Below are 26,175 nucleotides of genomic sequence, written 5' to 3' on the forward strand. Positions count from 1 at the left end.
GGAAGCGCGGAGTCTTAACCACTGGGCTGCCAGGGAGGTCCATGGGTACTTTTAGTCATAACTCAAAGCACTGCATCTATTGAGCTAGTGTCAGGTGTAAAATCTGTGCTTTCTGAAGCTTATATGCAGCCGATTATTCTTTTAGGAGGTGTGATACATCTTACATCTGCTTTATCACTGTTGTTGTTGCCTTTCTTTTATCATATGGCAACCTACTGTAAAGGACACTTTTAGAGTTGTTAATATTGTCCTTTTAATTAAGGGTCTCCAGGAATTTGAGAGATGGAATGTAAGTCCATGAGAATTTATTCTAATTGGTTGCTGTCACTTCTTTTATGTGTAATCATTATGATTAACTATTAGTCTTACTGGATACTTAAAAATTCCCAGGTAATGTGATAAGCACTTACCATGCAATGTCTCACTCTACACACCAATTCTATGAATCTGGCACTATTAATAATAATAAAATATAATGTTTTGCATCACTGATGATATCTTTACCCCAATCCTTTCATTAGCCCAGTTTTCACAATTATAAAGTCCAAAGAGTTCTGAAAATCAAAAGTTGTTTTATATGTTCTAAGCAAACAAATTTGTCAGTAGCATCTGACCTGGACTGATAGGAGTTTTTAAAAATAATTTTTATTTTCTCACTAAAAAATATTGCTGCAGAAATACTACTGTTTGATTATAAGGTGCTGCCCCAGAGCCCATTGTAGTTACTCAATAATACTCAATATTCGTACCATATTACCATTCACAAATCTGAAAATTTCTGACGTCAAACATACAACTAGACACAAAGGTTTTAGGTAAGGATTGTAGACTTCTATTTCAAATTTTAGAGTTGGAAGAGTTTTAAAAATAAACTTCCTCATTGTGTACATTGTGTGTGTGAGAAAAATGTGTACATGAGAAAAATGAAGTAAGACAAAACTGACACTAAACTTCAGCGCAAAGTTTGTTTTTTACTGTATCATACTTCTTCTTTTCTCTACTCCTAAGAATGAAAACTGACTTTCCCTAGCTACAAAATAGAGGTAACAACAGTACCTATCTGATAATGTGAGCAGTTAATAAGCTAATGCATAAGCAATTCTTGACACATGATAGCTCTGTGTCCCATCAAGAACATTAGTATCATTAGAGATAATACATTGAATGATTAACCTCTGTAATTTTCTTTGTCTGCACTTCCTTATATGTGGGTGGTATCCACATTACCATTAGAAATACTAGGAGAATGAAGGGGGAAAAAATAGAAGTTAAGTTTTTGAAGTCCAGAATAGGCTTTTCATGCCTACACAATAAATTTGAAAGCCAAACTGTTTTAATTTGCAAGAGCCTGGTTAAAAAGGATTTTAGCAATAAAAACAGAAGGCAAGGAAAAAAGCAGACCACAACGTTTATGCTGTAACAATAGATTGGAAAGAGACTGGAGGGACGTCCAGAGGGCTCTGTCTCAATAAACTAGTACCCCAGGAGAGGGGTACTAAGCTTGAAGGGGCAAGGCTCTGGAAGGGTGTCTTAAAGTCTGAGGTGAAGGCACTGAACTTGGGAAGACCATGTGAACAGAAAGGAATCAGATTGAACAGATGCTACCCACCACTACCACCATCACCCTAGTCAGAAGCCCAGTCAGGGCCTACAGGGTTCCCACTACCACCTGGCAGCCCTGCAGGTCTGCTGTGTCCTGTGTCCATGTTTTTGTTGTCCTTGTCTGCTGAGCATCTTCCATTGACAAAGGTGACCAAACATCCAGGTTTGCCCAGAATGTCCCAGGAATGTAAGTCTGCTGCTTATCTGCTTACACCTCTTATGCCAGCATAATTAGTAACGCCTTCTCTATTATTTATATTCTATAAATGATAAAAATGTATGCTCACTCTCCCCATTGACAACAGTCTGCCTTTCCACTGCAGATCATCCAGCAGAGTTAGCACCTGTTCATCTCTTGAGGTTTTTGTATCTTATCTCTACTGTTCCAAATAGACACACCCCTTTAAATGGCCCAGGACCCTTGCAGGGCCCCTAAAGCAGAAGATGAGATCTTTGGCACTCAAAAATGGCATGATCAGCAGAGACCTTAAAACACAGTTGGGAGACACTGGACAGTGGTGACCACTTCTGTTTCACATCTTAATTGAAGTGCAGGTACCTTAGCATATTTCACTCCCTTCAGGGCTTAGCATCTTCCTTGTGCACATAGTATGTGCTCAACAAAGACTGATAAAACATTCTGATTGGAGGAACCCTCAATTTTATTATCAATGCTGATGTAGCCAGGATGAGAAAGAGAAAAGAACTTGATATTGTTTTTAATTCTATAAATGCGTGTTTAAGGTACATGGTTGATATTACAGGAAGTCATCAATGTGTTTAATTTTTTATAAGTTTATGTTCTTCTAAATGTTCTTCCAGCAGTAGGCAGAAATTTGGGGGAAGGGGAATACTTAGTAGAAAAGAATAGTGATACTTTGGGGTTTTTTTTCAACTTTTCTTTGTGACTGCTTTATCACAGGAATGTGATATACACTTCCTAAATTTTAGATTGCCCCTTATCCATAGATAAATTATTATAAATATGCAGAACCTTGGCTTGAAGTTTGGGTGACTAAGGACTGTAATTTCGCTGTGGCTTTGAAGTTTCACAATGTGTTCAGAACTTTGAGTTCCAGAGCTCAGCTGCCATGAGGTGTTGTTTGAGAAGAAACCCAGCATCGTCACTTAGGTTACACAAAACATTTGTTGACAGCTTACTTCTCATTTAACTCAAAATTTTAGTTGTTTGATGCTTGGTGATTATCATTCCTGCAGTAGAATTTTTCAAAACAAATAATAAACATTAAAAAATCTAACTTATCTCATAGAATTTTATATTCTTTTTTATTTTTGTATATTTAAATAAAGAATAAGGATCATTAGCAATCTTCTGTGGCTTCCTGAATTAAATACATTCCTTCAGGGAAGATTAAGAGAACTTAATTTAGAATAGTCCTTCCAGTAAAGAAAGAAATTTTTTAAAAATTCATTAAAATGTTATAAAAATCAAACTCATTCTGAAAACTTGGCATCAAAAAGACCACAAATAACAAATGCTGGAGAGGGTGTGGAGAAAAGGGAACACTTGTACACTGTCAGTGGGAATATAAATTTGTGCAGCCACCATGGAAAACAGTATGGAAGTTTCTCAAAAAACTAAAAATAGAACTACCATATGACCCAGCAATTCCACTGCTGGGGGTACATCCAGAGAAAACAAAAACATTAATTCAAAAAGGTATATGGATTGGGTTGTTTGTTTTTTTGATATTGAGCTACATGAGCTGCTTGTATATTTTGGAGATTAATCCTTTGTCAGTTGCTTTGTTTGCAAATATCTTCTCCCATTTTGAGGGTTGTCTTTTTGTCTTGTTTATGGTTTCCTTTGCTGTGCAAAAGCTTTTAAGTTTCATTAGGTCCCATTTGTTTATTTTTGTTTTTATTTCCGTTTCTCTAGGATGTGGGTCAGAAAGGATCTTGCTCTGATTTGGGATATGGGGATATATGTATACATATAGCTGATTCGCTTTGTTATACAGCAGAAACTAACACAACACTGTGAAGCAATTATACTTCAATAAAGATGTTAAAAAGAAAAAGGTATATGCACTGCAATGTTCATAGTAGCATATTTACAATAGCCAAGATATGGAAGCAAACTAAGTGTCCATCAACAAATGAATGGAGACGATGTGGTGTATATATATATACAATGAAATACTAGGCAGCCAAAAAATAATGAAAATTTGACATTTGCAACAACATGGATGGACTTGGAGTGTATTATACTTAGTGAAATAAGTCAGACAGAGAGAGACAAATACTGTATGATATCACTTATATGTGGAATCTGAAAAATAAAACAAACTAATGAATATAACATAAAAGAAACAGACTCACAGATATAGAAAACAAACTAGTGGTTACCAGTGGGGAGGGGGAGGGGAGGGGCAAAATACAGGTAAAGGATTAAGAGGTACAAACAGCTATGTGTAATATAAATAAGCTATAAGGACATATTGTACAGCCCAGGGAATATAGCCAATATTTTATAATAGCTATGAATGGAGTATAACCTTTAAAAGTTGTGAATTACTATGTTGCACATCTGAACTTCATTGTTAACCAACTATATCTCAATAAAAAAATGTAATGCAACTAATATTCAAAAAAGGAAATAAGCAGAGTTAAGTCTTTTGAGCTACTTTCCAAACTTGGTTACCTTTTTTCCTAACAATTTTTTAGGGTCGGGTCCTCTAATCTTCATGAGCAACAAGGACATTTTAAGCATAGTGAATGGTTCAAGTACTAGTATCTGCTACTCCAGGTAGACAGTTAAGAAGAACATAGGCCTCGATTCAGTATTTACTGACATAAAGGATTCTTGCCAGAATGGTGAGTTCAGTCAGGGTATTAAAGATTTTTGGACTGCACAGTATAATCTGACTATGAATAGCAGGTGATAAATATACCAGAATAATACTGTCAGAAACAGAGTGGATAAGAATAGTTTTTTGATTCATGAAATTTCTACTAAAAATGTTGTATTACACAAAAAGTAACTAGCTTAATCTTTTTTTTAGCTGAACAAGTAATATAGAGATTTTGGCTCTAGATCATGCAGAATATTGATGCTTTAATGTACCCCCACTGCAAACAAACAGAAATGATAGTTGCAATATAAAAGTGGAAAACCCACGAGAAGTATCAGGGCTTCAAACAATATAAGCATCTCCATGGAGTTGATAAAGACACAAAGAAGTTGGCAGGAACTAAAGCTATTCGCTTATTGGGCTCTGGTTTTTGAAGGAATTAGCAACAAATTCCTGGAGGTTAGAGCAAGGTCATGCTTTGGAGATTATTTTTTTTAAACTCTGACTACTATTGCTGATTGTTTTATCATAGTTTCCTGTTTTTATTTTATGGTGATATCTTCTTGAATCTCTGAGTGTAATAATTAAAGGTTGTGTTGTCAGAATATGTTTAATTTTTTATGGCTTTTTTTTTGTTTCCCTAACTATTCTTATTTACTTACACTGTGCTTTTCTGTTGGTCTTGGATTTTCTCTTTTATGTTGCTTGTTTTCCTCATATGTCTGTTTGTCTTAGGTTGTCTGTTTAGCTCTAAGAATGTAGTACTGTGAGACTGGTGTGGGTTCCCACCGATGTTACTTTCAAGTAGATATAAGTAGTGTGGTTTTCCTGTAATTCCCTCTGGAGTGGGAAATTGTACTGGAGCATTTGTGCTTGGGTGTTAAGGGCTAGATTTCAATTTAGAGTGAATGGGTAGGGAGCCAGTCAAATGCCAAAGAGGTGGAATTTACCTTGAATTGACATTCACATTAGATGCCTTTAAGTTCTCCTGCAAGGTTCTGTTCAGTTGTGAAGAAAAGAACCCCACAGGTTTTTGCAGGAGGGAAACTCTGGTTGCCTGTCTTCTGTAGATGGGGTGGAGGGAGGAGCATTTCTCCCCTCCAGTGAGGTAAAGATATTTTTCAGAATATCACATTTCAGAACGTTTAGCAGGGCACATTGTTTGAAAAGAATCTGGAATTTGAGTCTCCACCACTTGCCAGTTGGGTGATCTTGAGCAAATTAATTAAACTCATTATTTCAGTTTTCTCATCTGTAAAGTAGGAGCGATGATTTCTTCCTTATAAAATTACATTGCAAAGATTATAATGTTTTATATATATAATATGTATCACAGAGGCAGACTAACCGTTAGACAGCTTAGCAAGTGTTCAGGGCATGAGCAAATTGGGGGCCCCCAAAAGAGAAAAATAATTAGGTAAAAGTATTTAGAATTACTTTTCTAATTTAGAATCTAATTTAGAATCTACTTTTCTAAGAAAATTATTCAGTTCATCATTTTGATTTAAAAAAAGCTTATTTATATTTTCTTACACTTTTAGAAAATGCTTTTTGATACTTTGCTGTTGTCCTATGTTGAATTACACATTGGAATGGCACCACAGACACCTCAGTGCTTAGTTACTTGAAGGATTTTCATCTCCCTCTGGTTTCCTCCTCTCCCTCTGGTCTTCATCTGGGACCCCCAAACACATACACGCAATCATTTTACTAAATTAAGCATGTGCAAATATTTAATACCTTTGTGCTGATATACTTAGGAGCTAGCTTTGGACTTATAGTGAATTTTCACCTTAAATAATTCAAGACTATCCATTCCTATGGCTGTTTTGTTTGTTTATTTTTCACCTGGGTCCTTTCAGCTTACATTTTTCTATATTATTCAGTGTTTCATCAGGCTCACAGAGCCTGGTGACTAACGGGCTTTTCCGGTCTGTTGTGTGAAAAAAAAAAAAACTATTCAAAAAAATTGTAAAATCACAAATGCATAGGTGGTAAATTTAAAAAATATATAATGGTACTCACAGGTATCCCCCTATTTGATATCCTCATTACGGAGTCAAATTGATGTACAGCAAAGCACACCAGGTAAGTGCTCATGGGAACAGACTTTTGGAAAGTTGTTCGATTCCATTTATCATCCACTGACTCTTCTTTCTGTTGAAAGCAAAAGATAATCTTTTATTTATAAAAAGATCAATCATGGACAAGACAAACAAAAAATTACTCCAAACCTAGCTTTCCAGTCAGAAGTCCTTTGTCAAAGCTTAGGTGTAAAAAGAAATTTTACCCCTAACTGGTGATGTTGAAAAAAACTAGAGGAAAATTCATTTTATTTTTAGTACTGTGAAAGAGTGATTGAACTATATACCATATGAGGTTTCTCAGGGAGAAATACAACTTTGTGATATAAACTGGACAGGAGTTTATCTTTCTACATTAAACACACAATCCTGGCCATAATATTTGAGCAGGTACTGTGGCCTCTTAATGAAGAACAGGCTAGTGCTCAGTGCCTTGCACACAGGAAGAACTAAGCAGGTATTTGCTGATTTGACTATGTGCAAGAGGGTAATAGCTGTACCAGGCATAGCAGGATGTCAGGTTGTCTTTTTCATCTCTGGTTGTCTCCATCTGAGACCCAGGGTATGGTCACTAAAGTCACTGCTTTGGTTACCGTGGAGAGAGAGAAGGATTGCATTACTTCATGCAACTACCGACCCCATCTGTCTGGTTTTCTGTCCATGCCAGCTTTGCCTTCCTCTCTCAGCCAGTCATCAGTCCTAATACTTCATCCATGAATAGTTGCCTAATTCCTGCTACCCATTGTTTAAACATTTCCACATGCCCTGCAGCCACACGGTGAGTCACTTTACAGTGGAAAGCTTTAAAAAAGGATTTAAGAGAGGGAGGCTAGACTAGAACTTGATGCATCATCGGCAAGGCAAGCATGTTATGTGCACATGCTTATAGAGAAGAGTTGGAGCCCCAGCAAAGTTACTCTATGATAAAAACCTAGTAGTAGTTTCGATCTCCTAAGGACCCAGATTATTCACCTTCTTCCAGGACTAGTTTCTGGAACTAGGTGAAAGTGAAGAAGTATATACTCTGCAAAACAAAAAGGTCATGTGAGGAAACTGTAAACAGAGGTTAGTAAAGTTTGCATCTTACTCCTCCCACCTTCATTTTCTCTGTTCTATGCCAAAAAATTCTGATGGCATTTTATTCTGATCCAGTCTTCTGGATTAGAGTGTCATAGTTTAGGTTTATCCTTTCCTCTTCCTTCTCCAATCAAAACCCAATTGCCCAGGTGTCTGACACCAGAAGAAAAGTCGATAAGCTTACACCAACAGTTTACTTTTTAACCTTCTTAAAGCTTTGGTTTGCTTTTTCAAGGAATATTTGTAATTAAAGAGGATGAATTTCAGTGATGATATTTCACAAAGTGGATCAGAAAGATGGGAGTTGTAAAGTACGCACAATGCTTTTCTGGTATTAGATAGGTGACAGTTATATCTAAGGATGAGCTTCACCCTTTTATTTTATTTTATTTTTTTTGCGGTACGCGGGCCTCTCACTGTTGTGGCCTCTCCTGTTGTGGAGCGCAGGCTCAGCGGCCATGGCTCAAGGGCCCAGCTGCTCCGCGGCATGTGGGATCCTCCTGGACTGGGGCACGAACCCGTGTCCCCTGCATCGGCAGGCGGACTTTCAACCACTGCGCCACCAGGGAAGCCCCAAGCTTCATCCTTTTACATGTCAAAGGTATAAAGAATAATAAACCTCAACCTTGAGGTAATGATGCTTTAGTTAACTGCGTTACCCATTCTGGAGAGGAGGCTCAGTAACAGAGGAAAGAGTCATGTTAATAATTATACAAACAGAACTTATTGTAGCCTATTTTTTTTTTTAACATTTAATGAGTACTTCTTGTTCACTAGAATACCTATAGGCATGGTGTTTCCTGGAGTTGTGGCTATATTCCAATATTTAAGTGGTGATTTTTTGTAGTAGCCCTATATTAAAAACTGGGTTTATATTCAACTGAAAACCAAGAATAGTAACTAGGCCCTTGAATATTTTTAAATCTGTAATTCCATTATTTTGCCTTTAATTTGTCATGATTAGGGGCTTCTTTCATTTAAGCAGAACCCAGCTAATGTATGTCTACTGTATCCATTCTTGCTTAGAAAACCTAACATGGTGTTTTGATTGGAATGTGATATCTTGAATTAAAGATGTCTAGTAATCAAAGAAAAGAGATTGCCCAAATGTATTTTTGAGCTTCTAAATAAGCTATTAGAGCACATTTATTTTAGAATTCAGTAGGTTCTTTCATAGCAAAGCAGGTGATTTACCTGATATTATAAACAGACTATCTGCATAAATTAAAAAATTTAAAATACTCACCTCCACTGGCATATTTGAAATTGCCTTATATTCTTTGGGGTGGACGATAGATATTGTATAAGTTGCCTTTTTGTTGGGCTCATCAAAACAAGGGAAGGATTTCCTGGCATCTGTTGGTTCATGATCAGTGGCTGCTATGCTCCTTAGAAATAAACACACAAACAAAATATATGTTGCCTCTTCTGATAGCCCCTATGTTTCTATTCCTATAGAAAAGAATCAGCTATGTAATTATAACTACTGCATTTCTTAAAATGAGTTTCCATCCAGAAAACTATCAAATAGTTGTCAAAGTCTTTCCTGGAATTGTTAGGTTAACAAATAAATGAAAATTCAGAAACAGCTTCGGATATTTTATATGAGTAGTTAGGTATTTTGTTGCCATAACTAAAAATCTGTGAACTCTAAATGAGCAAAAATCAATCCGTTTCTGAGCTGTCACTCTTTCCATCCTAAAGCCATCAAGCGACAAGTAGATAAACACAAAGCCAAACTCAAAGGCTTGCTTGTACCTGTCCTTGTGAGTGTGAACAGCTGTGTCCTGTCACTGAGTAGAGGAGTATATTCCAGAGTCCACAGCTCCTGTCCCTAATAGTACATTCTTTCTTACTTATGTTACACCAGGGACAAATCCCTTAGTTTTCATTTTCATGCAAAGTCAGTCCCTGAGCAATCTCCCAGTGAAGCAACCTTTGGCCAGGTTTAAAGTCCACTTTTGGAAAGAGACAGCATTCCTTTATAGCTCTAACTTAATGCTTATTAAGCTAAAATGTTAGTGTTTAATGTTTCCATCATTTCAAAGTGGAAATATTTTTTTCTGAGTGATTGCTCAAAACAAATCAATGAATGTAAACTTTTTACATGTAGTTATATTACAGTAAGATATTGTACATTTGCTCATTAGAAGAGTAAGCAGAGTAAAAAGTGTAAAAGGAAAGAAATGTTGACTTATATTCATTAATAATTTGTGTAAGGAAAATATTTCATCCTTCAAAATTCTCAGAGACGAAGGAACATATTTCATAAAGAATAACAAATTGTTAGATTGTTCATTGATCCAATAAATATTAATTGAACCCCTTTCTACACACACACACACACACACACACACACACACACACACACACACACACACATCTACCAGGCATTATTCTAGGTTCTGAGGGAATAACAAAGAATAAATAAATAAATAGATAAATAAGGAGAGTGTTAAGAGCTATACAGAAAATGAAACAGGGGAGGTGACAGAAAATGAGGAAAAGTGGTGAGCAATATTAGGTAGAGTAGTCAGGGACAGTCTCTTGGAGTAGCTGATGGTTTGCTGAGATCCGAATGACGAGAAAAACCCAGACAGGTGAAGATTAGGGAAAATGTGTTTCCTTAACAGAGGGAACAGCAAGTGCACAGTCTCTAGAGTGGAAAAGAATTTAATGTGGTTGAGACCTGAAAGATGTCCAGTGTAGCTGAAGTACAGTGAACTGGAGGGAGTAAGGGGTCAGCAGAGGCCATGGTAAGTGTCTTCATTTCCTTTGGGTTCAAGGATGCATTATATACATTAACTTATATAAAAAATAATATGTCATAGGTCAACATCCAACTACAAGAAATTAAAATATTTTTGAATTTCTTTTAAAACCCCTCTGGATACAAAAATTAGTTGTTAAAAACTCAGCCAAAAAAACTAATCTGTAAAAAATAAAACTGCAAAAGGTCTGTCTTTTAGGACACTGTTGACTGAGGGGGACAACTTTCTGGGATGACTGAAAAAATCTATACCTTATGTATAGCTGATTCATTTTGTTATAAAGCAGAAACTAACACACCATTGTAAAGCAATTATACTCCAATAAAGATGTTAAAAAAAAAGCTATACCTTTTTATGGGTGTGGTTAACAAAGATGTGTGCATTTGTCAAAATTCATTGAATTGTTCCCATTAGATTTGTGCATTTAATGTATATAAATTTTACCTAAAAATAACTAAATCAATATTGAGCTCCAGTAAATAGGTTTAGATTTGGATTGTTGCAGTGGCATGAGTTAACAGTTCAGAAACAATCTCTTCTGTATCCCAAGCTTGAGCAAATGAAAAAAAAAATGAGGATAGCAGAAGGCAGGTTTCTCACAGCTGGGGAAGAGAGTTATAAATTTGTAAAAAAGGAAGACTAGACCTTGGTATTGAACTGTAACTGCAGGTTCAGTGTATACTCAATGATTTTTCACATACACATGTATCTATATATGTAAATGGATATAAAAATACACAGAGACATGTATTTCCTAGTTTTGTCTAGAAGAAATGACAAGCTTGTAGCAATGAGCACAACTAGTTCCCATTACCACTCTCCAATAAAAGGAACCAGAACTCTTCATAAAAATGGCTGATTCCAGTGCTGGATCAGAAAGGTCCAAAATGATCCTGGAACATCTTGCTTTGCCAGAAAGTAAGGAAGTTTTCAAAGAATCATAAGAATAAGTTAAAAGGACACAAAAGTCAGCTGGAGGGGACTACCCCTGGCCAGATCTGGGGGAACATCAAAATAAGTAATGGAATTATAAACTATTGATTAAAATAAGAATCCATGATAAAACATATGAATAAATAAGTGGGGCAAAGGAAAGCTCTTCTTTACAGTAGATTGCCTACTAATAATTTTAGGAGGAATGATGGATTTAGAAAATCATCAGTGGATGCCAAAACAAAGTGGATGAAAGTTTGTTGAGGAAAGGGATATCTGAATAGTTTCAAACGCTTTCTCTGAAAATTACTTACAAATAAAAAAATTATAACTTTACAATGAAGAAAAGTGTTGGATACCGCCTTAAACAAGTAATCAAAGATCACTAATAATTGTACAGATCAACATAACGTGTCTCCTGATGTGACTTCGTGAGAGGGACTAAGTATCACTTCTCTGAAATTCCTGACAAAAATGCTTGACTTGCATTTTTAAATCATGAGGAAAATCAGACAAACTAAAACTGAGGGATATTCTCAAAATAACTGGCCCGTGCTCTTCAAAAATATCAAGGTTGTGAAAGACAAAGAAAGGCAAGGGACTGTTCCAGTTTAAAGGAGTCTAAAAAGGCATGACATTAAATGCATTGCATGAATCCAAACTGGATACTGGACTGGGAAAAAAATACTGGGTTAATTGATGAAATTTGATTATGACTGTGGATTAGATGATTATCATATCAATGTTAAATGTTCTGATTCTGATTACTGTGGTTATGTTAGAAAATGTCCCTGTACTTAAGAAATATGTATTGAATGTGAAGAGGTAAAGGAAGACAATGTTTCAATATACTCTAAAGGTCTAGAGAGAGACAGAGACATGGGGTTGCTGGGGAGAGAGGAAATAGGACAAAATGTAAACAATTGGTAGTGTTCCTAGGAGTTTCTTGTATTGTTCTTGTAACTGTTCTGTTAAGTTTGAAATTATTTCAAAATAAAGTTATCCAAAAAGTCCCAGCCAAGAATTTATTCTTCAGTATTACTGATTAGTTTTTGTGATAACAGTTTAACTAATCAATTGAAGTTTCTAACACATGTAGACTGTAGTGAATTGCAAATGCATCAGAATATAAAGAAGCCTGTACACTTCCCCAGTGTACTAAGGATTTATAAGAAGATCCACCAGGCTCCAACCCCATGTTTAGTCAGCTGCTTTTTTCTTTTGAATTCCTCTGGATTCTGATTTCTTCCCCAGGCAAAGGAAGAGGAAAAGTCACTCTCTGCAAGAATGTTTCAATTTAGTCACACCTCAGAAATAAGCCAGATAACTAATTTGGGAATATGAGTGTGATTAACAGACAAGGGAGAGATTGACAATAATACAATAATAGTAGGGGACTTGATCACACCACTTACATCAATGGACAGTCATCCAGATAGAATCATCAGATAGAAAACCATTAAGAAATCAGTGGTCTTAAATGACACATTAGACCAGTTGGACTTAATATGTATCTACAGGACATTCCATCCCAAAACAGCAGAATACACATTCTTTTCAAGAACCCATGCAATATTCTCCAGGATAGATTGTGTGCTAGGCCACAAAACAAGTCTGAACAAATTTAAGAGGATAGAAATTATATCAAGCATTTTTTCTGACTACAATGGTATGAAAGTAGAAATCATTTACAGGAAGAAAAACAAGAAAAACACAAACAGGTGGAGACTAAACAACATGCTACTAAAAAACCAATGGGTCGGGCTTCCCTGGTGGCACAGTGGTTGAGAGGCCGCCTGACGATGCAGGGACACGGGTTCGTGCCCCGGTCCAGGAAGATCCCATATGTCGCGGAGCGGCTAGGCCTGTGAGCCATGGCTGCTGAGCCTGCGCGTCCGGAGCCTGTGCTCTGCAACGGGAGAGGCCACAACAGTGAGAGGCCCACGTACCGCAAAAAAAAAAAAAAAGAAAGAAAAAAAAACTAATGGGTCAATCAAGAAATCAAAGAGGAAATTAGAAAATACCTTGAGACAAATGGAAATAAAAACATAACTATCCAAAATCTATGGGATGCCTCAAAAGCAGTTTTAAGAGAGAAATTTATAGCAACACAGGCTTACCTCAAGAAACAAGAAAAGTTTCACATGAACAACCTAACCTACCAACTAAAAGACTTAGAAAAAGAAGAACAAACAGAGCCCAAAGTCAGCAGAAAGAAGGAAATAATAAAGATCAGAAAGGAAATAAATAGACACTGAAAAAAAATAGAAAAGATCAATAAAACCAAGAGCTGGTTTTTTTTTGGAAAGATAAACAAACTTTATAAGTGTTTAGCCAGGCTCACCAAGAAAAAAGAGAGAGGACCCAAATTAACAAAATAAGAAATGAAAGAGGAGAAATTACAACCAATATAACAGAGATTTAAAAAAAAAGAGAATATTATGAACAGCAATAAAGCAATAACTTAGACAACCTAGAAGAAATGGATAAATTTCTAGAGACATAAGATCTTCCAAGACTGCATCAGGAAGAAATAGACAATCTGAACAGACCGATCTAAAAAAAACCTCCTAGCAAACAAAAGTCCAGGACCAGAGAGCGTCACAGGGGAATTCTACCAAACATATAGAGAAGAGCTAATATCTATCCTTCTCAAACTATTCTAAAAAAATTGAAGAGGAGGGAACACTTCCAAATTCACTCCATGAGGCCACCGTTACTCTGATACTGAAAGTAGGCAAAAATACTACAAAAAAAGAAAATTACAAGCCAATATCTCTGATGAATATAGATATAAAAATCCTCAATGAAATATCAGCAAACTGAATTCAACAATATATAAAAAGGATCAGACATCATGATCAAGTAGGATTTATTCCAGGGATGCAGTGATGGTTCAAGATCCACAAATCAATCAGTGTGATACACCACATTAACAACAGGAAACACAAAAATCACATGATTATCTCAACAGCTGTAGGAAAATTTAACAGGATTCAACATCCACTCATGATAAAAACTCTCATTAAAGTTGGTATAAAGGGAACATATCTCAACATAATAAAGCCCAGACATGACAAACCCACAGCTAACATCATACTCAGTGGTGGAAAGCTGAAAGCTTTTCCTCTAAAATCAGGAACAAGACAAGGATGCCCATTCTTGTCAATTATTTACATAGTATTGGAGATCCTAGCCACAGCAATCATACAAGAAGAAAAAACAAAAGGCATCCAAATAGGAAAGAAAGAAGTAAAATTGTCACTATTTGCATGATACTATATAGAGAAAACCCTAAAGTCTCCACTAAAAAACTATTAGAACTAATAAACGAAGTCAGTAAACTTGCAAGATACAAGATTAGTATACAGAAACCCGTTGCTTTGTCTATACACTAATAATGAACCAAAAGAAAGAGAAAGCAAGAAAATAATCCTGTTTAAAATCATATCAAAAAGAATAAAATGCCTAGGAATAAACTTAACCAAGGAGGTGAGGAACCTATACTCTGAAAAGTATAAGACATTGATGAAGGAAATTGAAGGTGATGCAAAGAAATGGAAAGATATCCTAGGTTCATGGATTAGAAGAATTGATACTGTTAAAATGTCCACACTACCCAAAGCAATCTACAGATTTAATGCAATCCCTATGAAAATACTCGTGACGTTTTTCACAAAACTGGAACAAATAATCCTGAAATTCATATGGAACCACAAAGGACCCCGATTTTCCAAAGCAATCTTGAGAAAAGAGAACAAAGCTGGAGATATCACTCTCTGGCTTCAGACTTCAGACTACAAAGCTACAGTAACCAAAACAGTATGATACTGGCACAAAATCAGACACGTAGATCAATAGAACAGAACAGAGAGCCCAGAAATAAACACACGCACTTATAGTCAATTAATCTATGACAAAGGAGGCAAGAATATACAATGGGGAAAAGACAGTTTCTTTAATAAATGGTGCTCAGAAACCTGGACAACTACATGTAAAAGAATGAAATTAGAACATTTTCTCACACCATATACAAAAATCAACTCAAAATAAATTAAAGACCTAAATGTAAGACCAGAAATCATAAAACCCCTAGAAGAAAACATAGGCAGAACACTCTTTCACATAAATTGTAGCAATATATTTTTAGATCTGTCTTCTAAGGCAAAGGAAACAAAATAAAAAATAAACAAATGGGATCTAATTAAACTTAAAAGCTTTTGCACAGCAAAGGGAATCATCAACAAAACAAAAAGACAGCCTATGAAATGGGAGAAAAGATTAGCAAATGATATGACCAGTAAGGGGTTAATATCCATAATATATAAACAGCTTATACAACTCAATACCCAAAAAATGAGCAACCTGAATAAAAATGGCAGAAGACCTGAATAGACAATTTTCCAAAGAAGACATACAGATGGGGAACAGGCACACAGAAATATGCTCAACATCACTAATCATCAGAGAAATGTAAATCAAAGCAGTGAGATATCACCTCACACCTGTCAGAATGGCTTTTATCAAAAAACACAAATAATAAATGTTAGTAAGGATGTGGAGAAAAGGGAACCCTGGTACACTGTTGGTGGGAATGCAAATTGGTACAGTCACTATGGAAAACAGTATGGAGGTTCCTCATAAAACTAAAAATTGGACTACCATATAATCCAGCAGTTCCAGTCCTGGGTATCTATCTGGAAAAAAAATGAAAACACTAATTTGAAAAGATACATGCACTCCAATGTTCATAGACAAGATATGGAAGCAACCTAAGTGTCCATCAACAAATGAATGGATAAAGAGGATGTAGTATCTATGTATACAATGGATATTACTCAGCCATAAAAAAGAATGAAAGTCTGCCATTTGCAATAATATGCATAGACCTGAAGGGTATTATGCTTAATGAAATAAGTCAGACAGAGAAAGACAAATATTGTATGTTATCACTTATATGTGGAATCTAAAAAATAAACAAACAAATATAACAAAACAGAAATAGACTTACAGATACAGAGAACAAACTAGTGGTTACCAGTGGGGATAGGGAAGGGGGGAGGGGCAAGATGTGGTAGGGGATTAAGAGGTACAAACTACTATGTATAAAATAAATAAGCTACAAGGATATATTGTACAGCACAGGGAATATAGCTAATATTTTATAGTAACTTTAAATGGAGTATAATCTATAAAAATATTGAAACTAATATAATACCATAAATCAACTATACTTCAATTATTTAAAAAGGCCCTATTTGTATATGCTAAATTCCATCCAGAGTTACTAAAGTTTTCTAAATATATGCAGATTTGAAAACAACGTATATGAGATAGCAGTACAAAACCATTTTAGATCACAACTTCTTTGGGGAGGTTTTATTCAGTGATTAAAACTTCTTTTTAAAGTTAGATGAATTGGTTTGCAAATTAATGGAAAAGGCCTGGCTAATCTCACAGTATGTTCAGGAGTAACTCTTGGGTATGTCCTAAATAATTATAATGCCAGGCAAATGTGCTGAGGTAAACCATTTTTACATAGGGGCCTCTCTGTGTTGTAAGTCACTTACTAGACCCAGCACATTAAAAGTATAATTCTGTGTAGCTTGTTAATTTACAAAAGGGAAGGCATTCCTCTGACTTCTCTGAGTGCATCAGATCAAGCTGACCTTAGAGAACGCTGAAGAGAGAGGAAGTAATGATTGCAAGCACCAACCGTTCACTCTGAATCAACTTTAAAAAAACCAACTACTTGATTACCTCATAAATCATCTGGCGTACTGTTTCCAATGAAGACTCTCAGGCTGTGTTCAGCAGTTTAATATCTTGAGCCAGAAAAATAAACAGCAAGGTCTGAGTGAAAAACTTAAATGAAAGACTGCTGATGCAGGCGAGGCAGCCACAATGAAGTATCTTTGCAGACTAGTAAAGGGTTCCAGAATTCAGTAGAGGAGCTGATCAGTGCAAGACAACCCATCTAGATTATTCAAACTCCAACCAATTTTTTTTTTTTTTTTTGCGGTACCCGGGCCTCTCACTGTTGTGGCCTCTCCCGTTGCGGAGCACAGGCTCCGGACGCACAGGCTCAGCGGCCATGGCTCATGGGCCCAGCCGCTCCGCGGCATGTGGGATCTTCCCGGACCGGGGCACGAACCCGTGTCCTCTGCATCGGCAGGCGGACTCTCAACCACTGCGCCACCAGGGAAGCCCCTCCAACCTATTTTTATGGTGGTTTGAACCAATTAATTATTTAAATTTATTTTCCAAATGCTTTTTTTCTATGCAGAGGATACTCAAGGTCAAGTAAAATTTCTTATTGTTTCCTTGCTTCCAAAATAAAGGAAATTACTATGCATCCTGCAACAAGTAAACAAGACACCCCTGCTGAAGCTGTTCTTTGTTGATAATGGGCATACTGATAGCTCGACATATCAATATAATGAATAAACTGACATACAATTAAAATTTCAAGATCAAAACTACAAATGAGTATACATATCTGTGTGTGAGGATATAATGCACACACACGTGCACACACACACACACACACACACACACACACACTTAATTATGACCTTCTCAATGATTTCTGCTCTGTTTCCACTTAACTGCTAAATCTTTATCACAAGCCCTAACCTTGTGCTTCAGATTTAATTATCCAAATGCCTACTAGACATCTCTTCCTAGATGTCTGACAGGCATTCAACACATCTGCCACCGAACTCATGACCTTCCCTTCTAAACCTGGTTCTTCTATTTTCAATATCAGTGAAAGGTGTGGGCTATCAGATCAGATATCTGGAGCATCCTAAATCTATAACTCATCTCTTCCCCACAGCCAGTCAGTCTTCAAATCCTGACTGCGTTACCTGCAAGCTATTTTCTCCATTATGTTCTCTTCTGTCTGTCCTGAAATCACTGTCCTACCTGATCCTCATCGTCTTCTCTTTCCTGGATAACTGCAGTGTCTCTCATATACTCATGTACAGATTTAGTTCTTTCCTCCCCATGTAAATAGTCATTGGTTAACTTTTCCTGCATAATGCCTGTCATTAAATATCCTTACTTTTTTTTTTCCTGTGGGTTTTCGAGAGTTATCTCTAGCTAGCCTCTTCATATAAACCTCTCCTACAAACTTATTTCTTCTCCCGACTATGCTTTTTTGACCTAATGCCTTTCCTGTTTGCCTGCTTTTTACCTTCTTGCTTGCCTCTGCCTATTGAAATCCCACCATTACATCAAAATTCAACTTCAATCCCAGCAATGCTGTAAAAACCCAGAAAACCCAAACCAGAAACCATGTGTCCCTCTTTTAAATTCTTCTTGCAATTCCTGTCAGTTCCAATGGTTCTCAGTCCTTAAAGTATGAAGACTGCATTCCTAAGTCAAAAAAAGATTCTACTGACTTCTCTTGCCTTTGACAAGACGGGGAGAAAAGGAACCATGGGAAGTTTTCCATCCTGACTGAGTGGGAAGGTGGAGCTGTCATTGGTGGAAATTGGATTCCTCTATGGGAAAGGGGCTGTGGCGATGCAGCATGTCCCAGCATGTTCCAGAGGACACTAGTGTGTGAGCCTATATGAAAATTTCTATATATTCATTTAATACTCATTAAGTTCTCTCTGTGTGCTAGGTAGTGAACAAGAGAGACACAGGGACCCTACTCTCAGGGACCCTACTCTCAGGGACCCACAGAAGGTTCCACAGTCTCATGCAGTTGGGAAACTACATACTATGGCAGCTTCTAGAGGTTCATAATGAACATTATCATATAAAAGTCTCTGAAAAGTCCCACCATTTTAAAAAAACTTTAAAGTTTAAAAAACTTTAACATAATTTTGTTAGTATTATTTCCCAAAGAAATTCGGCCACAGAATCCCTCCCTTGCATTTTTCTGACAGTATCTATTAATATCCCATGCAACTAGAACTCTCTGGAACAGATAATTAGGAAATGCTGTGTAAGAGCAATCCAAATGCAGAGAAGGAAATGCTGAACCTTGGAGAGGAGAGAATATTGTTATATACTTCGGAGATGTGAGTAGAGGGGAACTCTGAGAACAACTGGAAATCCTACATAACTATTGAGAAGGAGTGTTGAAGTGGTTTGGTGGTGTGGGCAGGAAAACATTCCAAAGGTTCCAATCCTTCGAAGTAGTTTTCCTCAGACCCGAAGGAACAGACCAGAGAGTAGGAAAAGTGACTGTTAAGTTTCCCAAACTTCCTTCTCCTGACCCTCACTATAGCTGTCTCCCCGGTGAGATGATACGGTTATTATGGCTAGGGAACTCTAAACTTGCTCTACCTTCTCCAAGTCTCCATTTGCCTCTGAATTTTGAGGGAAAGAAGCTCAGATAGTTGTCTCTTCTCCGTGAAGTTCAAGTGTCAGTTGTATTTACAGAAATCAAGTAATTTTGGCTACTATTGAGTGCACTAATGTTTATTTGCACTGTGGTTGCGACGGTCATATCCCATACCGCATATACTCAATCCTGGAGTTAATTTTACAATAAAGCAGAAGGGTTGGAAAGTATAATCTTGATGGTGTACATAAAATGTATTACTCTGATGGCATTTGAAATTGCATGAGCATCAAATATTACAAAGTTCACTCTATAATCTGAAAGGACGGTGCTCTTCCCCCTGAACTCATGCTTGTGGCCCTCCTCTGCACTCTGTAGATGAGACCCAGTAAAGAGGCCTGCACTGTCAAAATGTTATTCACAGGCTTGAAAGAAAACAATGCACTTTTCTCATATGCTTGAAATATTTCAGAATAAGAAAAACAAAAAGTATTCCATTGAGCCTAAATGAGGTTATTATGTTCCAGAACCATTCCAAAACCATGTGTGCAGTGCAAAACTGGCTGCATCCTGTGTAATGTAAGAGCCTCATCTGCTACCAATGAAAACAGACAAACCTGGTGACACCAGTCCTCCATGGGAGCCTAATTGAGCACCAGCCTTCCTCCCCAACCTTGCGTCACTTAGTATTTCTGAGTATTTTAGCAACTAAGACAGCTAAGTTTCAGAATGTCATCTCTCAAGTATATATCTTATCATAAAACTAACTCATACAGTAAAATAATCCAAAGAGTTAGAATGAATAATATATATTTTAGCATATAGTAATTTTTTGTATTTATAAAATATATAACAGAAACTTATTAATGGAACTGTGTTCCATATTTTTTGGCCTTCCTGTAGTGTATAGAATTTTATAAAGTATTTTGATGGCTTTACCCAGATGCAATTTCTGTTCTTTTCACAACCCAAAAAGCAGTTTTAAACTCAGCAATAATCATTTAAAAGTTTTGACTTGTTTTCACTTTACACTAACATATTTTTAGAATCTCTTGAAAGTAGATATTCTTTAGAGTATTATTCCTTTACCAAATTGCAAACACTTAAAAAAATCATCTTATCGTTAGTAAGGCTCAGAGAAATAAGTTCTTTCATTCATTGTTTGTGGAAATGTAATTTGGGACATATTTTTGAAAGTCAGTTTGGAGATACACACATATACACATGTGCATGCACATGTGTTATATATGTGTAGATGTGTGTATATATACACACACATGCATGCACTCGTACATGGGTAGTTTGAGCCAATTTCCTAAGAAATTTCCTATAGAAATATTAGAAAATACTATTCATAGTTTTTTATAAGGCTGTTCATTACATTTTATAGGTGTTTATAGGTAAAAAAGTAGAAGCAATTTAAGTGCCCAAATCTAATGGGAAAGTTGAATGAATTACATTTTATTGGTACAATGGGCTATCATATATCCATTAAGTCATTTGTGGAAGAATACCAAATTATATGTTAAAGTGTTGATATATTGTAAAAACATGTTACACAATACTATATACAGCATAATAATGCCATGTTTATCTGTATCCAGAAAAAATAACTAGAAGAATGTCTGCCTAACTGCTAACAATGACTATGCTTGAGTGATGGACTTTTAGATGGATTTTTTTTCTTATAATTTTCTGTTTCTCAAGTTTTCTGTAGTGAATGTGTCTTATTTATGAAATAATTAAACAAAATAAATGTTACATGTTTCTTGACATATTTGTACCCTTTGACCCAGCAATTCTATTTTTCGGACTATATCCTAACATGAGAAAATAAACAGATACACACTTAGGTACTTACAACTATGTTCTTTCTGACTTGCTTATAGTAATAAAACACTGGAAGCTACTTGAATGTCCAACATTAGGGAATTGGTTTTAAAAAAATAACTGCATTCATGCAGTGAAATATTGCACAGTCTTTAAAATCAGATTCTTGAAAATATTTAACAAAGGGAAATGCTTACAGTATATTCAGTTAAAAGGTATATGGACAGAGAGATATGTAGACATAATATAATTACAATTTTGATTACCTAAAAAAATTTAGAATATACATTAGTGTTTTAACAGGGCTAACCACTGGGTGGTGAAATTATTTATAGGTTCTTTTTTTCCTTTTTATAAATTTTCTATGCTTTCAACATTTGTAATTTTTATAAACAGAAAGAATATGTAAACAATAAAGAAGCTTGTTTTTTGCAAGTAATATTAAGATACAGTATCTATATGAACATGATCCCTCCAAATATTTTTTCAGACTATCATTTCTACTCAGTTTATTGCTGTACTACACAGTGAGATAAGAACGTATAATATTTTATTTTAATCCCTGGGTCTCTCTGACAAACAATTGGAAGAATTCTGACCAAAAGATTTGCTTTGCTCTATAAAATGCTTAAAACAACATAGGAAAGGAATATACAGAGGGCTGGCCTCAGTCTCACTCTGAACAGTGATATAAGGTTTCTTAATCATTTACTTGTTCAGAATCTAAGTAGGCAAAGGTCAAAGCAGTTTCAAGTTCAGTGTTACCTCAGGTGTAGCCTTCCTCTCTGATGCAAGGACCACAGCCACAGAGTGAAGGTTTTTTGAGTTCATTGAGAGAGTTTATGCCTTTGACAAAGCTCTAGTAATAGCCTCTGATTGAGCGACAAGGCAAGTAACCATTTGGCTAGACTCAGGGAATGCAAGTATATATACATGTATACTAGGAGGGCTGTGTGTGGGGGATATATTTATGTTCTTAATTGCTTAAGGCTTAGCATAACCATTGCATACTGCATGATAGATAATAAGCCTGAAGAGTTATCCGTGTGCTACCACTAATGTATGGACTCAATGAGTATTTATTGAAAGCTTATCTGTAAAACATAGTTCTGGCCATATGAGATTAAAAAGACATAGTCCTACCTTCCTTCCTAAATGAAAACACAAAAACAATTGTGTGAATTTTACATACTCTCAATGTTTCTTCTCCAATAAAACAGACAAAATTATAATTGATATTTACTGATTTTCACTTAAATTTAGTGTGATATAATTTTAAAAGTTCACTTTAAAATCATTGCCACATAGCGCAAGAATATCACCAGTGAAATTTACCAGACACATGTATTTTTAAAGTTTGAGGTAGTTCATGTAAATATTAAGGATAGAATGCAGTATATTATGATTTTTCCTGATGAAATAAAGGACTTACACTGATTTTTTAGACTCCATGCAGCTCATTCAATACTTTCAAATTTTGTGGTAGGCTTTGAAAATATAAATGGGCAAAAATTTTTGCTTCCCAGATGAACAGGCAGAAATGAAACCAAGTTTAGATAAAGATCAGGCCATCAATATAATTGAAAGGTGGAAAGGAAAGGGAAGGAGAAGAAATGGAAAGCAAATATACAGCTTTGGAGAAATAAAGCAAAAAAAATTTAAAAATTTACTTGATTTGTCCTTTCTCCACGTATGTTGTTCTATAAAACCCCACGAGCGAGCCATTCAGCCAGCCGGCGAACTCCATGGTCAACTGGTAGAGACCCTTGCCACCGTTGGGTGCAAGCTCTTCTTCTGTCTCCACTACCACATACTCCTGCTTTTTGTATTCGAAGCACCGCCTGACTTTCACCTGCTCCCCAGAGGGCTTCCTCAGCACCGGGAGCTGGGTGATCCTCGTCTCCCGGAGGTGTAGCCACAGGTTCCGGGTGGGTGAGCTCACGTTGATGGAGATGTGCACGCTGCCCGTGTACGTGTCCTCCTCCAACAGGGGCTTCACCTCCAGGTCGTAGTGCACTGGGTTGATGAAGTCCGGCAGCCTGAAATCTTTCCAGCCTCCACTTTCATCTTCACTGGCAGGGCAGACCCCCTGGTCCTGTGGAGGGCTCGAAGTGGGAGGCCTGTGGGAAGGAGCCTGGGTTGTGCCCTGTCCTCCGTCGGTAGAGTCACACGATCTGGTCAAGCCCACGGAAAGTCCTACTATTAATCCGACACCCACCACCACCGCACAGATAATGGCCACATGTTTCCTTTTAATGCAGTATCTTTTAGAGCCTTCTCCCTCCTCCAAGATCATTTTTGTTTCCAAAGTCAAATGTTACACATAAAAGGTTGTTAAATTTAACTAACTAACGTCAGCAGTCTTCCTTTTTCAATTGGAAGGAATTCCCTGGTTTGGCAGCCTGCTTTCGCCTTTCCCACACCTCTCTCTCTCTGGCTGCTTGAATCTTTTCCTCTCCCTTCACGTTCCCACTAGACACTCAAGGATGAATGTGGAATCAAGGGGGTGGGGTAAGGACTCCAGAAGAGGAGCTGAGCTGGAGGAAGAGGACTGACGAGAATATTGTCACGGCTCCTCTTACAAACAACGCATCCCCCACTCCACCCCTCCTACTGGAGTGAGTTAAATATAAAACAGGGCTTTGCTTATCAGCCAGTGGGAGGATGATCCTTTGCCAAAGCTCTGTCAGCAGCTTTCGAGGAGAGAACGTTTGGGAAGAGGTGTGCTTGTGATGGAAAATCTCACCCTTTGCCACTGAGTCTGTGGCTTCTTCCTGTTGTGTGCGCAGTCTCTCTCTCCTAACCAAAGGGCTTTTTGCATCTCAGCTATTTTTTAGGTAGCTGTGTTTTCTTTTCATTCTTTTTCCTCATCTTATGTAAACATTCAGATTCTGCCTTTTGCCAAAGTCAGGTCCTGGAGTTCCGTGCACAGAGTGATACATAAATTCAAGGACCACTTAGGTAGTGAGTAAATATTTGTTGAATTGGATTAGTAAAACATGGCCAGGTCACCCTAAATCAGTTCAGTTGATGCTGGATGAAAGAGAAAAGGAAACATAAATTAGTCAAAGCAGTACTGGAGCTCAAAAGCATAAGAAGAAAAAAGAGAGACAGAAAAGTAATGGGTTGGAAGGACAGAAGGACAAGGAAGATAAACTTGATTAACTTGTTAGGTTAAATAACTAAACTCTTAGATAATCTCATCTAAGTGAGATTGAATTCTTTAGCCTAGAGTGTGGTAGATGAGGTTTGGAGGAGATTCCAGATGCAAAGTTGGCTGTTGAAAGATCTGTTATTTGCCCAAACCTATTGCCTCTGAATGAAAAGCTCAAGATGATAGAAATCACAATAATGACTTCCACGTTTATGAGTAGCTAAGATGTATACATCCAAGCCATCTCTAATAGTAGCAGTACAATCATAAATATAAAAAATTAGAGAGCTTTCTGTATGCCAGGCACTATGCTAGGTACTTCATAGAAGTTATCATTTAAGACTTACCAGCAACTCTATGAGACTGATACTATTATGATGCCCATTTTAGAGGTGGAAGGACTGACATTCAAAGAGGTAAGTCATTTGCTCAAGGTCACAGCATTGGAGCTTGAACTCAGGTTATCTGAGTCCAAAATCCAAATATCTAACTATACTGCCTCTGTTCTCTGAAGAGGAAAAATGTTTAAGGGTTAAGTAACCATGAAAAACTTGGTCAATATTTCCCAAAGTGCAATCCATGGATAATATTAATAGATATAATTGCAAAGCAGGCAGTGCTGCGGTAGATAGAGTTAAGAATATTCTTTCACTACTTTCCATTCTTCCAGAGCTTCCAGATGGCACTACCATCACACTGTGAATCTCCTAGATAGGATATACTATTGTGTGATTTCTATATTTAGTTGATGAGAGAGTTTGTTTGGTGAGATACCTTTTGAGGGTCTTGTGTTCCCACACTCTGAAAAATCCTACTTTAAACTGTTCCAAGTTATAAATTAAACACACGGATAAAAAGAGAAGATTTTAAGAATGAAAGGGTCGACTTTGCTGTACGCATTTCTATTGTTTTCTCATAAAATAGTAGTAAGAGAAATAAATGAAAGGCAAGAGGGTTATATTTTTCTAAATCATAGGTTCATCTTGTTTATTAATTTCACATTCTGAAGTAATCCTAAACTTTAATCATAGTATGTTTAATTTTGGTAAATCAACTTTATGAACTTTAGCCTTGAAATCCCTTTTTTATCAGAAATACCATCTGATGTTTCACTAAATGTTTCACAGGGCAAACATTTTAATGTGTGGATTAAAAGGAAAATTAAATTAAATTAAAAGGAACATAAATTAAAAGGAAAGTGTGGATCAAATTTATCTCAGCATAATTACTGAAAAAAATGAAAAAGAAAAGGATTTTGAAGAATGTACATAAAATTATATTAAACTGGAAGCATTTTTTAAAAATCTCAGCTAAGGCAAACATATATAAAACTCTTAAACTCAATTTTGTCTAGAAAGACAGCAGTCTTATCACCAGGTCCCATGTTTGCACTAAACTGAACAAAGAAGATAATAGACCTTTGGAATAAGGTGCACTTAAGGGGGTTTGAGAATGGCCACCTGCTATCAAATATCTCTCCTGTTTTACCTGAAATTCCACCATAAGGGGTTCATTATTTATAGATAAATGCAATTCTTTGCTAGCAGAAATAAAATACCTTAAATCCATGTACTTTGTGTGTGTGTGTGTGAACACGTGCATAAAT

The 26,175-nt window shown here is 36.5% G+C and overlaps 1 protein-coding gene across 1 annotated transcript in view; it reads right to left on the reverse strand.

The window, feature by feature from the left end:
• The window catches only part of ENPEP (glutamyl aminopeptidase), a 104,948-nt gene extending 80,970 nt beyond the window's left edge, over window positions 1-23,978 (reverse strand). The window contains exons 1-3 of the mRNA XM_082838529.1: window positions 23,086-23,978; window positions 8,826-8,967; window positions 6,444-6,575 (exon numbers count right to left, since the gene is read on the reverse strand). Of these exons, the coding sequence (XP_082694655.1) occupies window positions 6,444-6,575; window positions 8,826-8,967; window positions 23,086-23,711 (900 nt within the window). The 5' untranslated portion in view covers window positions 23,712-23,978. The remainder of the gene's footprint in view (window positions 1-6,443; window positions 6,576-8,825; window positions 8,968-23,085) is intronic.
• Between the last annotated feature and the right edge of the window lie 2,197 nt (window positions 23,979-26,175).

This window comes from Leucopleurus acutus (assembly GCF_964270905.1).
Source record: "Leucopleurus acutus genome assembly, chromosome: 4".
Classification (NCBI taxonomy): domain Eukaryota; kingdom Metazoa; phylum Chordata; class Mammalia; order Artiodactyla; family Delphinidae; genus Leucopleurus; species Leucopleurus acutus.